This window comes from Piliocolobus tephrosceles, chromosome 13 (assembly GCF_002776525.5).
Source record: "Piliocolobus tephrosceles isolate RC106 chromosome 13, ASM277652v3, whole genome shotgun sequence".
Lineage (NCBI taxonomy): Eukaryota > Metazoa > Chordata > Mammalia > Primates > Cercopithecidae > Piliocolobus > Piliocolobus tephrosceles.
The window spans coordinates 115,644,651-115,660,109 of record NC_045446.1 but is presented as its reverse complement, the minus strand read 5'-3'; the positions used below and the strand labels follow the sequence as shown (position 1 = coordinate 115,660,109).

Sequence of the window (15,459 nt, the reverse complement as noted above, 5' to 3'; positions counted from 1 at the left end):
GATCATTTGTTAACTATTGTGAATAGCGACCCAGTAAGATCATACAGATGCTTTTCCAATCCATCCTCTTCCCTGGAGAAAAAAAACAATGGCTCATGCCCCTGGTCACGCACCCTTCAGCTATCATTATTGTGTCCTGCAGGTAGGCAGTGGTTGTTTGTTAGGCTTGGCATACACAGTAAAATTCAGAAGGAGTGACTCCTGGGTGTCATTCCCCTGTGATTTGGGAAGAGCTGAGGGTGGAGAAGGAGAGAAAAATATTATTCAACTGAGAAGAAACTTTGCGTCTCACGTGGTGTACAGCTGCAGGAAAATAAAAATCGAAGTGCACTCAGGAACGTGATGGCTAGGAAATTAATATTTTAAAATGTGAGTTATGTCTTGCCAAAAATGTATATTGAAACATTATGGCAATGGTCAATAGCAGGCACAAGGTTTGAATGCTGCAGCCCAGCTGAGCATGGATAAAATACACAAAAATATCTCCAAAATATACTGTGCTGCCATAAAGTTTAACTGTAATGGGAACCAGTCAATTTCAGAGACTCCGAACGCCTTTACCCTAGAGACACTCGGGGAGTGATACGACCTTCCCAAACTAGAATAGCTGGTGCACTGGATGGCTCTGAGCTGGGGTGAGCGCTGCCACTAGTTAAGGAGGTTGTCTGAGGTCGCTGTCGGTGGGTTTCCAACTTCCGTCAGGGACTGGGGTCTTGTTGGGTCAGTGGCCAAGAGGCGGCTCAGGTCAGCAGTGATGGTGCAGAAGGTGGTCATCCCAGCATGGATAACTGACCCTCTAGCATCCAGTGGCATGAATGGCTTTCTGGGATCCAGGACTGGTACCTGCTCAGGGCTGCAGGACAACGGCCTCTGATGAACTGGGGCCTGTGTCCTCTCCAGCTTGACTTGGTTTGCCTCTCCGTAAGGAGCCAACGACCTCAAACTCCTGATAAAATACTTGCCCTGTATCACTTGTCCCAAAAACAGCATCATGGCAATCATGACAGATACTTACATGCTCAATTAACTCTGCTCGCTTGCCTGATGTGGAAACAGGCAGGTCAGCCCTTAACTCAATTCAGCAAGTACTCGTAGAGCACTTAACACTGCGCAAGCTCTCTTACAGGGAAACTGAGGCCCAGGGTTGTGGGATTTCAGCCTGCTACAGCTCTGTCCTCTCCCACTGTAATCGTGTGGACCCCTGAATCTCCCAGAAATGACACCCTCCCTGAAGACCTAAATGTTTTTCTAGTCACCGAAGCTGGAAAAAACAGTCAAAGAAAATGATTTATAAACGCACTTCCTCATATTGATAGAACATTTTTCTTCTAAGAAGCTCAAGCACTTCACAGACATTATCTCATAAATCTACAGTGATCCGGAGGGAGAAAAGAAGGATTTTCCCGTTTGTTGGACAGGTAAACAAAGTCACAACTGAGAAAGAAATTGACTCAACTATATAACCAATCCCAGTGCATGAGACCTGCCTGTTAACCCCAAAGGGCCCAGATACGCTGTATGCTCTCCCTTGTAAAGATGAAGACCTCTTTGGCCACCTGACCTCATGACTTACCTTTCTCTTCATTTAAATTGGCATTTATAGACCACTTACAATGTGCCAGGCACTTTACATAGATTATCCTATTTAACCTTCACCATACCTTATAAGGTACTGGTATTGTCCCCATAAAATGGGGACTGGCACATAGTAAGTAGTCTATGAGGCACAAAGAAGTTAAAGTAACTCACCCAAGACAGCAGAGCTAGGAAGTGATCCAGCTGGCACTGGAACCCAGGCAACTCGACTGCAGAACCCAGGCTCTAATAATTTTGCTTCCTTTGGGAGTAGCAAGAGAGAGTAATGATACTGTGGAAGGAGCTAGAACTTTCTCAGAATCCATGCTTCTGAGTCTATTTTTCAAAGATGCTGCCAGTCCTTGGGATAGCATCACAGCTCGCTGCCTAATTAGGCAAATACAAACAAACCCATCACTGAGGTTTTCAGCAGCTCGTGAGAGCAAAATCCTGCTGTTGATAGCTTGCAAGACAACAAAAACAGAAGCTCCAGCCAAGATGCCTGCAGGAGACCAGAGACTAATCACAGGATAGTGGGATCCAGAAGCTGGGCTGGAGGGGCTGGGGGTGGCTAGGCAGCTACAACGAAGGCAGCAGCAGCAGGGAGAGAATAGGGCTAGAACCCATTTCCAGCCCCTCTCCTGGCCCTCGGAGGAAGACAGCTTAACTTACCTGGGCTCCTTCCCAAAGCCCAGCAGAAGGCAGGAAGTATGGGCAAGAGGAGAGGCCGTGCTCTCAGGGGTGCAGCCGAGGCCTTGTGAGCTTTTCTGGCCAGGCCTGCACAGCTGGGGATGACAGGGCCATTTTATTGCATGATGAGGATGGGAGCCATGAAGACATGAGTCTGAAGGGCCCTGCTGCACAGGAAGCACTCCAGAGCACGCCTGGCAGAGGATCATCACGGCTACCTCCCCCCGTCAGGAACGAGTGCTGGTGGCCCCTTGTCCAGCCCACCCCCAGGGAGACCTGCCCTGCCTCCAGAAGACGCTTCACTTATGATGGTGAGAGGGGCCTTCAAGCTCATCTAGCCTGATCTTTCACCTTGTGTAGAAATCACCTCTGCAACACTCCATCCATCCAGATGGATGGATGGAACTCCAGAGGTTGGAGAGGCGATCATCCAACCTCTGCTTGAATACAGCCAGTGATGGGGGCCTCACTACCATTTCTGACAGCCCAGATCCTTGTTGGATATCTCAAATACTTGAGAATATTCTAATGTACCCCCCCAACATGTTAATTCTGCCTGTTGGTGCTAGTGTTACCCTTGGGAGCTCAGGAACACATCTAACCCACACGAGAGACTGTTTGAAATACTTGAGGCGAGCTCTTGCCGGTCTCCCTGCCTGTCTTTGCTTCTGTCTCTCACTTGCTTAAGCCCTCATCTTCTCTTTAAAAGGCTGAATGTGTCCCATCTCATCCTCCTACAGCACCCGTCTGAGAACGCTCCCTGTGCTCGTGAGGGTCCTTCAAAAGGAGGAGCAGCCTGGGGCTGCCAGCGGGGAGTGGAAGCTGAGGGCAGCCTCTGAGGAGAGAAGGGAACGAGGACAGAGATGAAGAATGGCGGGGATTGGGGTGCAGTTGTAAATCCACACAGTGAGGGACTCAGGGGAGGGCAGAGCTCGGTGAGAAGATGGATGGAAAGTGGATCCTACTGGGAGAAAGTAGGGAGGTTTAGGTCCTGAGACCCAGGAAAAAGAGGATCTGCCCAACGTGGCCAGCCACGACTTCAGTCGGCATTTATTTTCAACCCTACACAGCAGCAGGAGCGCTGATTAATGATTTATATTCTCAAACTTTTATTTATCTCTTATTCATTGCCCATGGTACAAGGGGCCCCCAATTCTGAAGTGTCCTGAGCATTTCATAAGTGCGTCACCAGGCCCTGGGGTTTGTGGCGGGACATGAGGAATGATGAGACAGGGGCCACTGTGGCTCCAAGTGACCTGAGGTTCCTAGGCACTGGGAGGATGGGCCTAGATTTCTACTTCCTGTCCGTCCTGAAACGAAACTTTTTGCAAAGTCACTCCTGATCCTTTTCCAAATATTTCTCTTTTTCCTTCCTTCTCTCTCTGACTGTCTTCTCTCTGTAATTCTCAGCCTGGGTCTCTCTGTCTGTGTCTCTCTCGCTCCACTCTATCTTATCAAAATGCATGTCTGCTCGGTAGACCACAGTGCTGAGCACACCACTTTCCAGAATAATAACCCAGCGGTGTCTGTCCACACATAGCATTTTCATCTCTTCTCCCTCTTTTCTCTCTAACAGTGGCTCCTCCGATTTTCCTAAACTTGAAACCAACAAGACCCTTACATGGCCGGGCATGGTGGCTCATGCCTATAATCCCAGAACTTTGGTAGGTTGAGGAGGGAGAACCGCCTAAGTCCAGGAGTTCAAGACCAGCCAGGGTGACATAGTGAGATCCCATCTCTACAAAAGATATAAAAAATAAAAAAAAAAAAAAAAAGGAAATTAGACAACGTGGTGGTGCATGCCTGTAGTCCCAGTTACTTGGGAGGCTGAGGTGGAAGGATCGTTTGAGTCTGGGAGGTGGAGGCTGCAGAGAGCTATGATCCTGCCACTATACTCCAACCTGAGTGACACAGCAAGACCCTGTCTCAAAAACAAACAAACAAAATGCCCTTATACACACACACAGAGAGAGAGAGAGAAAGAGAGCGCGCGAGAGCGCCAACGCCTTGGGAAAGCTCTTGCATTTGTGCTCCTTGAACTGAGATCAGAGCCCTGAGCAATCACCTGCTCTGCCAGCTTTATAGAATAGCCCCTGCTCGGGTCCCCCGCTCTGTGCCTCTTTGTCATGGGAGTCCCCTCCACCCCGCCCCAGCTCCCTGACCTGCCTGTTGTCTCCACAGGTTACCCACAGTACCTGGTGGTAGGGAACCACCTGTCGGGGGAGCACCACCTGAAGATCCTGCGGGCAGAGCTGCAAGACGATGCAGTGTACGAGTGTCAGGCCATCCAGGCCGCCATCCGCTCCCGCCCCGCACGCCTCACGGTCCTGGGTAAGAACCATCTGCACACGGGGCAGGGGCGCTACGTGAAGCACCAAGGGCTCAGCTCCAAGAGGGTATTTTTTTGGTCAGACATGGAGAGACTCCCCTCTGGGGATCATCCCACAGGGCTCCAGACACTGCTGCCTCCACAATGTCCAGGCCCACCTTCCCACCCAAATGGGACAAGCGAAGGCTCCTTCCCTAGGAAACCAGACAGCCAGTGCCAGCGGATGCAGTCCAACTCCGGTGTGTTTGATGGTGCCTTAGGCAGCTAATTAGGGCTCCTACGTGCTTATTTATTCCATCAGAAAGCATGCTTTGCACACGTTATCTAGGCCAGGCTCCTTGCCAGGAAGAATGTGGCACAGGCCGTGGGTCCCTTCTTTCTGAACTGACCCCTACTCCGGTGCTAACAAAGCCCTATCTGTCCACCTTCTCTGTAGAATCAGCCCGAGATTCTCCCCATGATTCTAGTATCCATGTGCACACCAGTGACCCCCGTGACTTCTCCACCCCTCACTGCTCCCTGGGAATCCTGGCTGACAGAGCCTTCCTAGGAAAATTCATTTCAGGTCCTTATTCCAAATCCTACTTTTCCCCTTGGTCTTTCTTCATCTTATGTTCCCAGGAGCCCAGCATTCCGGGATCAACCTACCTGAAGGCAGGGGATTGGGCTCGGTGACCTCTTAAACCACCTAGTTCTGATTTAGAGTTCAGTCCTGGGAGTCTCCCTCCTCTGGCCAAATGTTACTGAGGATCAAGGCTGCTGGGAACCAGGCCTTGCACATAAGTCATGAGAGCTAACATTTGCCAAACAGTTCACCGTAGCTTTCCAGGCTCTTTCACGCACTTGACCTCCACTGTTCCTGACGCTACTCGGTGGGACAGGGACTGTTACCCCAGGTGAGAAACCAAGGCCCACAGATGCAAAGGGCTTGGCCCGTGGGCTCCTGGCCAGGGCTCCAGGGCTTCACCTCGCTGCCCCCTTACATGAGAGTCTGTGCCAGGCACGCGTACAGGAGGGAAGTGGGAAAGCCCAGGCCCACCCCTTAGCAGCTGTTGTGAAGGTTCGACAACAGGGTCAGCAGCTGGGGTGCTGCCTCCTCTCCTGGCAGCTAAAGCACGCGGCTGCTCAGAGATGAAATATTTAAAAGCGTGTCAGGTTATCTTCAGATCTACACAGCCAAAGACGCCAGGGCAGATTATTCCAAGCAGTGCAGCAGACAGGCCCTGGAGGACCACTTACCAAGCTCGGAGCTTGCCTTCTTGAGACACAGGGGAGGAACTTGGGGCCAGCCTCAGAAACCTTCTGCCACCTTTGAAATCTCCCCTGGCCCGCGATGAAACGAATGAGAAAATCAACCTGTTCCGGCGGGGGTAAATAAGTTGGGATTCCATGGCCGGGAAGCGGGCCTTCCGAGGAGTAATTGGGGTATTAAAGGCAGCAGCCCCGTTCTCATTTCTCCCAAGATGGTGACTAAAATGAGAATGAGTCTGCCATGTGGTGTGGGGGTTGTGGGAGGAGAGGAGGAAGAATTGGGGCCTCATATTGTTTCTGATTTTGAGGATTGCAAAATGCCAGAACAGATTTGCTAAGTTGTAGGCTCCTCATCTTCAGAGATGGCTCAGCCTCTCCTTCCTGTAGAATCTGCCTCTACGGACTCATATACCTTCTAGAGGGACCAGAGGATGCTGGAACCACAGGAACATGAGCATTGTCCACTCCTCTGACTTCACAGGGACCAAAAATAGATGGAGCCACATCTCATCCTTAAGGCTGTATTGACTTCCCCAGTCCTGACGTGACCACTACACTTCCTTTCCTCTCTGCTCTATGTTAGCTAACAAAGTCCAGCGTATTAAAAGTCCGGATTATTTCAAATGTTTTACAGATGAGAGAATGGAAACTCAGAAAGGCAAAGGCACTCACAAGAGGTGACACAGCCTAATTAACCTTCAAAATCAACTCCAGATTTTTCAGCTCCAAGCTCTTTGCCTAGTCTTCTGTTCCCAGATGTCAGCAGCACCTCATCTGTCTGGCTGGTGAGGGGCCAGGCTTCTCAAAGCAGGGCCTCAGGATCCAGTCTGAACAGACCCAATTTTGTCTTAGGTCATGTCTAAGAGGCATTCGTTCCCCTTTCCTCTCCAGTGGCATGGCCTGACACCGCCCTCTGGACACAGAGCTGGGTTTGTGTGGGGAGATGTTTTATTCAAGTCTGGAGATCAGCAGAAGGAGGGCAGAGGAAGCTTCCATGGTGCCCCAGCGGGGTCCCCTCCATGAAATTCCTGAAAGCCAGAAAGGGAACCTGAGCCAGCATCTTGTCCATCAGCCTTTCAGGCAGCTCCACAAAAACCATTTATCCTGAACCAACTAAAACCCCAGGCAAGACAGTGCTTCCCAGCACTCTGCCTGTGGTCCTCCCTGACTCGCTGGGACACTCCCAGGTCCTCATCCCAGCTGGTCTTGTAGAGCTCCGCCTGGCTGAGTGTCCTGGGGTATAGCGCCCCACCTACTGCTCTGCAAGGAGGCCCCCAGTGCAGCAGTCGACCCGGCCAGCTGGAAAGGGACCCCTGGTCTAAGGAAGGTGGATGGACAAAGCGGCTGTTCCCACAGATGCAGGAGAGGTGTTTCTGCCCCTTGGCCCAGCCACGTTCCCTACCAAGACCCCATCTGCTTTGCTGTGACATCTCAGCCCGGGAAAATGTCCCAGCCAGTTCCCCAAGGGGGGCTGCTTTCCCTGTGTTCCAGGAATGAGAGAGCTTCCTAATTTAGTCTGTATTTGCCTGAGATAGATTTTTAATTAAATAAAGTAAGAGCCTGATTAGAACCTGCGGAAGATGCGAGAGCAGAATCAGATGGTATTCCGGCAAAATTGCAAAGCAAACACTTTGGCTAGAACAGAGGGAGGCCCCCGGGGGTCTTCCATCAAAGTACCAAGTGAGGAGGGCAAATACGAGAGATTATATAGCCAACAGATGTGCATTGTTAAAATATGCATCTGCCGGCAGCGTGCTCAGATGAAGCCAGAGGGCCAGCTCGCAGAGCCGCTGGGCCCTAGGGAGGGCAGGGGACTCGGCCTGGCAGCCAAGCCTAGAGTCACAGACACATTAATTAGCGTTGTGTTTCCAGCTCTCAGATGCAATCAGGCAAGGAGCAACTTCGGAGCTGAGCATTTGCTACCTCGGGAGGCAGAGGGAGGGAGCTAGGAAATGAGGAGAGAAAGACGGGGGAAGGCGTTGAGTTTGCAAAGCTGAGAGAGGCAAAGACTGGGGATTTTAGGTCAGGTCAATCGATGGTCAGGCTGCGTGCCCTCTGTGGCCCAGCCAGCTGCCAAGGACTCTGCCTTGACTCAGCTCGGGTCAAGACAGGCGTCTATCCACCTGCAGAACATCTGGAGAATCACTTCGTCACGGAAACAGCATTAGACTTAGAGGCAGTGGTCTTGGTCCTACCAGTATCCAGCTGTGTGATAGTGGCCCTTGTTTCTCAACCTGGGTCTCAGTTTCCTCATCTGTAGAATGAGAGGTGGTGGTAAATAAGATGATCACTGAGAGCTATCTAGCTCCCAAAAGACCATGACATCTACTGTAAGGGGTCCAACAGGCTGTACCAACTATTTCAGGAAATTGGGCCAGCCCTCCCCGGAACGGAGACCAGTGCGGTAACTAAGGCGTAGAAGGATACTGATTACGGTGGTTTAAACAGCATCGCACTTCAAAGCTGGGAGATGGGACCTCTCCAAGCCCTGTTCAGCCCTGGGGACCTGGCCCTGGCTGTGGACCTCAACCCTAGTCCTCCCTGCAAAGGTCACCCCCCACCCCACCCCACTGCCCCTCTGTAGCCAGCTTCCACATAGACCTAACCCTCTCCAAAGACTCAGCTTGGTTGAGCATCAGAGGACCCCGGTGCACATGTGCAGAGAGAGCTGTGATGGGGTAGGAAGAGCCCTGGGCCAGGAAGTAGGATATGCTCTTGCTGCTCACTGACTGTGTGACCTTGGGCAAGGTCCTTAAGGCTGGAACTAGGCCTCTTTGGCTCAAGCCTCTATAACCAGCCCTTACCACAGAGCAGGGTTTTTTTGAATGAATGAATGAATGAATGAAGTTTCTGGTTCTTCATCTATAAGATAGAGGGTTAAAAATACCAAAGTCATAGAATTGTTGTAAGCATTAAACAGTCTGCCGCTCTCTCTCAATCACTAACAGTGAAGTGTCATACAGTTTTTTTGTTTTTTGTGTGTGTTTTGAGATGGAATCTGGCTCTCTCACCCAGGCTGGAGTGCAGTGGCACAATCTCAGCTCACCACAACTTCCGCCTCCTGGGTTCTCCTGCTCCAGCCTCCCGAGTAGCTGGGATTACAGGCATGTGTCACCACACCTGGCTAATTTTTGCATTTTTAGCCATGTTGCCCAGGCTGGTCTTGAACACCTGACCTCAAGTGATCCACCCGTCTTGGCCTCCCAAAGTGCTGGGATTACAGGCATGAGCCACCACGCCTGTATTTTAAAGTTGTACACACACACATATACACACAGACGGCTCCTTTTTCCACCTGCAGGAATCCCAGGGTTGAAAAGTATTGAAACTGTCCCAGGGCCAGAGTTTTAAGGGTGGCATTACACTTGATGTCTTCAACTTCCTGGAAACTTGGGAAGCAAGGTGTTGGGACATCCCAGGCAGGGAGGAAATGGGTACCAAGGATTTGATCAACAAATGTTTACTGAGTACCTGTTATATGCCAAGCACTAGTCTAGACACGTGGGATTCATCAGGAAACGAAAGAGAAAACCATCCTTGCCCTGGTAGAGCTTGCACTCTGGCAGAGAGCAGGCGGCTGATAAGTGATACACCGATTAAACCGTAAGTTGCATTGCTGTGCAGGATGTGAGGTGGTAATAAATGCTATGGAAAGGAAAAAGTGGAGCAGGATGGGGGGATCAGAAGTGGGAGGAGGGGGTGCTGGTATCAGATTAATTATTAAGAGGCGCATTTTTCCCAGTCTCCCTCCCCATTTCCCTCTTCCTCCTGGCCCATTCTAATATTAAGTCTGCTGTCTTGTGGCTCCCGTTAGAAATAAAGCTTCCTAAATCAACATGAATTATTTAAGAGGGAGAATAAGTCAATTCAAATAAAGAGGGCATCTTTTTAAATGATGTCAAGCCCCAAATACTGGGAGAGGAAAACAGATAAGGTCCAATCTGTGACGTGTCCTTAACTAGTTTGTTTTTCAAAACCACAAGCTCCCTTGGCCACAGCTCTACCAGTGGAGCCGCAGGGCCTCCTCAGCCCACTGCACTGGCAGCCTCCCCCAGTCTCCCGTCCATGAATCTTCTGGGGAGATGGGTCCAGAGAGCAGTGCTAAATAACTCAGAGTCTGCCAGCAAGGGAAGGCAGAGCTGAAACAGACCCCGAGGGTGCTGGCTTCTAAACCATTCTTCCAGAAACTGGTTGCAAGAAACCCATCCATAGTCACCCTGACATAAAAAGGCAAATCAGTAGGAGACAGTCTGAGGGGTTCTTCAGGGGCGAGAAAGCGTCCCCACAGAACAAAACCCAAGTTCCCTGCCAGGCCGAACGAGGCCCCCCAAGGCCAGCCCCAGTCGTGTCCCCAGCCTCAGACCCACCACCAACCTGCTCCCGCACTAACAAGCAGCTGGCATCTCCCTCCACTCACCAAGCCTCTGGGCCCTCGTTCACACTGTGTTTCTTCCTGGAGTGCCCTTCCTACCTTTCTTCGCTTGGCTAACTTGTGTTCAGCTGTCAAGATTCACCTTAGACATCTCCTCCTCCAGGAAGCCTTCTCTGGAGCTTCTCTGGAGCCCACATGGCCTGCGTGTCCCCCTTGTGGTCCTTTTCACTTCCTTAGGCATCTTTTTTGTGGAGACAGGGTCTTGCTCTGTCATCCAGACTGAAGTGCGGTGGCACTATTGTGGCTCACTGCAGCCTCGACTTCCCTGGCTCAAGCGATCCTCCCACCTCAGCCTCCCGAGTAGCTGAGACCCAGCTAATTTTTGTTTGTTTGTTTGTTTCGTTTTGTTATGTTTTTGTAGGAACAGGGTTTCGCCATTTTGCTCAGGCCGGTCTTGAACTCCTGGGCTCAAGGGATCCACCCACCTCGGCCTCCTAAAGTGTTGAGATTACAGGCGTGAGCCATCGCACCCAGCCTCCTTATGCACCTTGAACACAGGTCTCAACATGCTATGCTGATAGTAACTGTTTTCGTGTCTGTTTCTCCCACTGGGTCTCTTGGGAGCATCTTTCATCCTTCACGCCTAGCACAGCCTAGAATCACATACTGGGTGTTCAGTAAATGTTCCTCATGGCAATTGAAACAACAAGGCTTAGGGGAAATTTAGGGGGAGTTTACACTGAACCTCACCACAGAGAACACAGTCTGGCAGATAGTAAACCCCAAACATGGATGACAATTGTGTTGTGTTGTGTTGTGTTGTGTTGTGTTGTGTTGGAGAGGCAATGTGGCCTTGTGGCTAAGCACCCAGCCTCTGGAAGCCAGGTTGCCTGCACTTGAAGCCTAGCTGTATCACTTTGCCAGTGGTGTGACCTTGAGCAAGTTATTTAACCACTCTGTGCCTATTTCTTTCTGTGTAAAATAAAGGAAATAATCATAACTGCCTTCATAGGGTTATACAGAGGATTTAATGAAATAATATATGTAAAGCACGTCTCAGAATAGCGCCTGTTATGCAGCAAGGCATAGGAGCATTGGCTGCTAGTATTATAACTGTTTTCGTTATTGCTATTATTGCACAATGTTATATGAGACACCAACAAGCAACCCCTACATCCCGGGGGAGGAGACCCTGTGTCCTAGAGAAGCTTTTCCATGCATCAAGCAAGGCAGGAAGATGCGATTCCTGCAGGCCCCTCCCGGCAGGCAGCACACCTGAGAAGAAAGGCAGAATTGATTTCCTTATCTGCTTATTAAGCGTGTTTTGCCTGGGCCCTGGCCTGGTCTTAGGTGCCGTATCTCATTTGTGCTGTGTGGCTATTTCCTGCCACATTCATTACCCTGCAATAATCCCCAAGTAGGGGTAACAAACAAGCCAGAGACGGAAGACAGGAGCAGAAAACATCCTTATCTCCTGAGGTTCCACACGGGAGCTGTGTCGGAGCCATTGTACCTCTCGCTCCCCCGACACACACCCCACCCCTGCCACCAACTCACTCCCAGCTCCCTTCCTGGTAGCCCAGACCACCCCCATATCCCCTGGGCCGGAAGCAGATTCCCCTCCTCCTTCTCCCTTTGGCCACTGACACCCCTTAGCCTCCCATCTAACTCGGAGCTCACCTGCTGGGCGGGTGACAAAGTGAGCAGAGCGGGGGGCCATCAAGGGTATCTGAGGCTGACATACAGTCTCTCACCTCTAAGTTACATTATAGCTCCCTGAGGTCTACCCTGTGGGTTCAATGCCATAATGTCATGCTGAGTAGTTGCTGTTGGGGGCCAGATGAGATAGAAGGCCTCCCTGGAGGTCTTGCAGCTGTTGAGTTGAGGTGTGCAGGTTGCCCCAGCCCTGCCCTCCTGCTGCACTCCAAGGTCACCCCCCACAGTCTGCCTGTCCCCATAATATGCATGTTGCCATGGGCAAGCATGGCCTCTGTCTCTTTACGCACCCCATCTCCCATCCTCATCACAGCCTGGCTGGATGTCAAAACTCTCCCCCAGCCTGGGGTCATCCCTCATGTTGGGAAATGAGGTGGGGGCAGGAGACTCAAACATTAAATGACTTCCAAGGCCTAGAGGAAGCGAGGATCCCTCAGGGATGGAGGTAAACTCAGCACATCTTTTCCCTTCCCTGCCTGAGTGTGGAGAGGGGCAGGCAGGGGCCTCTCCAAGAAGAAGACCTGATGCAAGGAACACACAGCCCCACCCTATCCCAGCCGGTGCCACCATGGGTGATTTCTGGAGGAGCCCAGAAGCTCGACACTGCCTATCCAAGTGCTCACTCGCCACTGAAATCTGGGGGTGGTGTCCCAATTGACCATCCCCAGGGCCAGCCCCCCACACCCCCCAGGATCTTTTTCTCCCAACACCAGGACAAGGGAAGGCAGGGAGGTTCTTAGGAGCCCACTCAGGGTCTACTGCTCATGGAAGGGGCTCAGCCTCCTGCTGTTGCCTGGCCCCAGTGTCCGCACCCCCATCACCAAGAGACAGGCTCTTCAGGACAGCCCAGGGCAGTCCTGGAGTGTGTCACCACCATCCCCAGGGCATTGGAAATTCTCCAGAACCAAGCAGGACAAAGGGCCCTCACTGGGGAGCTGGGACACATTCACCCCTGCCCCAGTCCTGCACCGTCCAGCTGTGAGACGTGGGCTGATGATGCTTAATCTCTCAGGGCCCGCCCTCTCCCTGGTGGAGCCAGTAGCAGGAGAGATGAAGTATAAACCCACTTCACAGGTTGACTGTGATTCTCTCTCACTTGCTCACGGTTTGGGGGTGGGGCATGAGGGGCATTGCTCCCTGAGTACCTCTTCCCTTCCTCCTGAGAGCAAGGATAATATACCCTTCCACTGCCGGAACCAAGCGTGACCCTGGGACATGCTGAGCAGGCTCAACAGCTCAGCAAAGAGTGAGCTCAGACTGGAGATTTGCAAAAGTCAGGACCCCGATCCTCAGGTGTCTGCCATTCGACATGGAACCATCAGCTCCAGGGCTGCAAGTGAAATCTAAGCCACCTTCCTATAACATGCAGGGGGCAGCTGCCTGGAGGAGGTCCTTACCCACTTACCCCTCATACGGCTGCTCCTCCAGCCTGGGTATCTCAACGTCCCCCACAAACCTGCAAAAGCACAGACAAGAGCGCACCTATGTCCTGGTGCCCTACTGGGGTCCTCAGTCAGGAAGCCCCACTGGCCACTGGCCATTGACAGGATTCCCTGTTTATGTGTCAATCATATGGATATACACATGGACAGCTTCACCTCAAGGACAGATGCACTGGCGCACGTGGACACTTACACACACGCCTCAGAGCCAAATCATCAGTGTTGTCCCCATAGAAAGACAAGAACATTCGGCCAGGGGAATCAGTCACTGTTAGGAAATGGACACATTCTTGGAGGACTGAAGTACTGACCCCCTCTCCTTGTCAGGCCCAGGAAAGAGGGGGTAATGGAAGAACAGACTCACCGGCGTGAGGCCCTGTTTCTCTACTGATTCCCCCTCATCTCATGAAATGGAGGAGGAAGAGAGCCAGAGCCAACTGAGGGAGGGCAGGCCAGCCAGTCCCACGTGAGTGTTCACCCCCGTCCTGGCTCCAGCTCCCTGGGTATCCTGAGTGTCAGACCCAGGACGCTGTCTGAGGCCTGCCCTGAGGGAAGCCCAGGGGAGCTGCAGCTGCAAAGGGAGCCCCTGAGGCTAAAAATAACCCACTTCTCCGCTCCGACCTCAGCCCGGGCCCAAAACAAGGGTTTCACAGCAAATTATGGATTTAAAACTGGCAATGAATCTCCATTACAGCATGAAATGAGAAAGGAAAATGCCACTAAATGGAAGCCTTCCCCCAGCAGCCAGCGGGGTGAGGGAGGGGTGTCATCCTCAGAGGGAGTTTAGAGACGAAGTCACACAACCCAAAGTAGACTCGCAGAGGCCAAGCCTGGAGAGAAACAGAGGTCCTGGAAGATGGGCAGAGGCCAGAGCCTAAGGGAGCCCCCACTGTCTCGGGGCAGGATAGGACACCACAGAAGCAGAGGAGCGATGCCCATGAGCTGGGAGCCAGGACTGACAGCTGTGGTCAGTGTTCTGCAGAGGAAAGACGCGTTGCTGCCTTCAGAGTGGGAATGGCCACAGCTTTGTTATCTTGCTGCTGTGGTGGGACCTGTGTTGTAGGTCCAGTGGAGAGAGGTGTTTGGGAACCCATGACCCACTGCCTCTCCAGGCAGCCTGGGGGGTCCACTCTTCGTGTAGCTCTTTTTTTTTTTTTTTTTTTTCTTTTTTTGAGACAGAGTCTCCCTCTGTCGCCCAGCATGGAGAGCAGGGGCGCGATCTCAGCTCACTGCAACCTCCACCTCCCGGGTTCAAGCAATTCTCCCACCTCAGCCTCCCGAGTAGCTGGGACTACAGACATGAGCCACTGCGCCCGGCCTGTGTAGCTCTTGAAACCACTCTCCTCATGGTGGCATACCTGGTGACATCCCTGCAGACTCTAGAGATGGAGGCACAACCAACAACTCTCTGTTCTGCTCCAACACAAACACACACACACACACACACACACACATACACACAGCACTGTAGATCTCCAGGGAGCCCAGCATTGGCTCTTGTGTGTTCCTCTCCTCCCAACTTCAGCCATTTACTTCCCTATGTGCACTAGCCCAGGAGGCACCAGGAGAACTGTCATGATTTAACTCAGGCCATGGGAGATGCGAGTAGATGAAGAAGAGCAACAGCAGAGAGAGAGAGTTGAGCAGTCAGTATCTCCAGCAGCACCAGACCCAATCCTTGGTCCAGGCAGCCTGTGATTAGTCAGCACCATGGCCAGTGCAAAGTCCCTGAAGTCTAACAGGGACGCAGCACCTATAAAAGACGTAAGAGAGATATTGTGTACACAATTTTTTAAAATGAGGAGGTTCAGCTCACTAAAGAGAAGATGTAGGGGAATAGGGTCCTTCCCAAATATCTAAAGAAGCACATTAGATTTACTCTGGGGCTCCAGAAGATGGAAACAGAGCCAAATTACCTGGGCACAGTGGCTCACACCTGTAATCCCAGCTCTTTGAGAGGCTGAGGCGGGTGGATTGCCTGAACCCAAGAGGCAAAGGGTGCAGTGTATGGTCAACAGTGAGACCCCTACCTCAAAAAAGGAAGGAAGGAAGGAAGGAAGGAAGGAAGGAAGGAAGGAAGGAAG

The 15,459-nt window shown here is 51.7% G+C and overlaps 1 protein-coding gene across 1 annotated transcript in view; it reads left to right on the top strand.

The window, feature by feature from the left end:
• Positions 1-15,459, top strand: part of KIRREL3 (kirre like nephrin family adhesion molecule 3) — a 135,930-nt gene that overhangs the window by 41,285 nt on the left and 79,186 nt on the right. Inside the window, exon 4 of the mRNA XM_031933838.1 lies at positions 4,447-4,596. Within this exon, the coding sequence (XP_031789698.1) occupies positions 4,447-4,596 (150 nt within the window). The remainder of the gene's footprint in view (positions 1-4,446; positions 4,597-15,459) is intronic.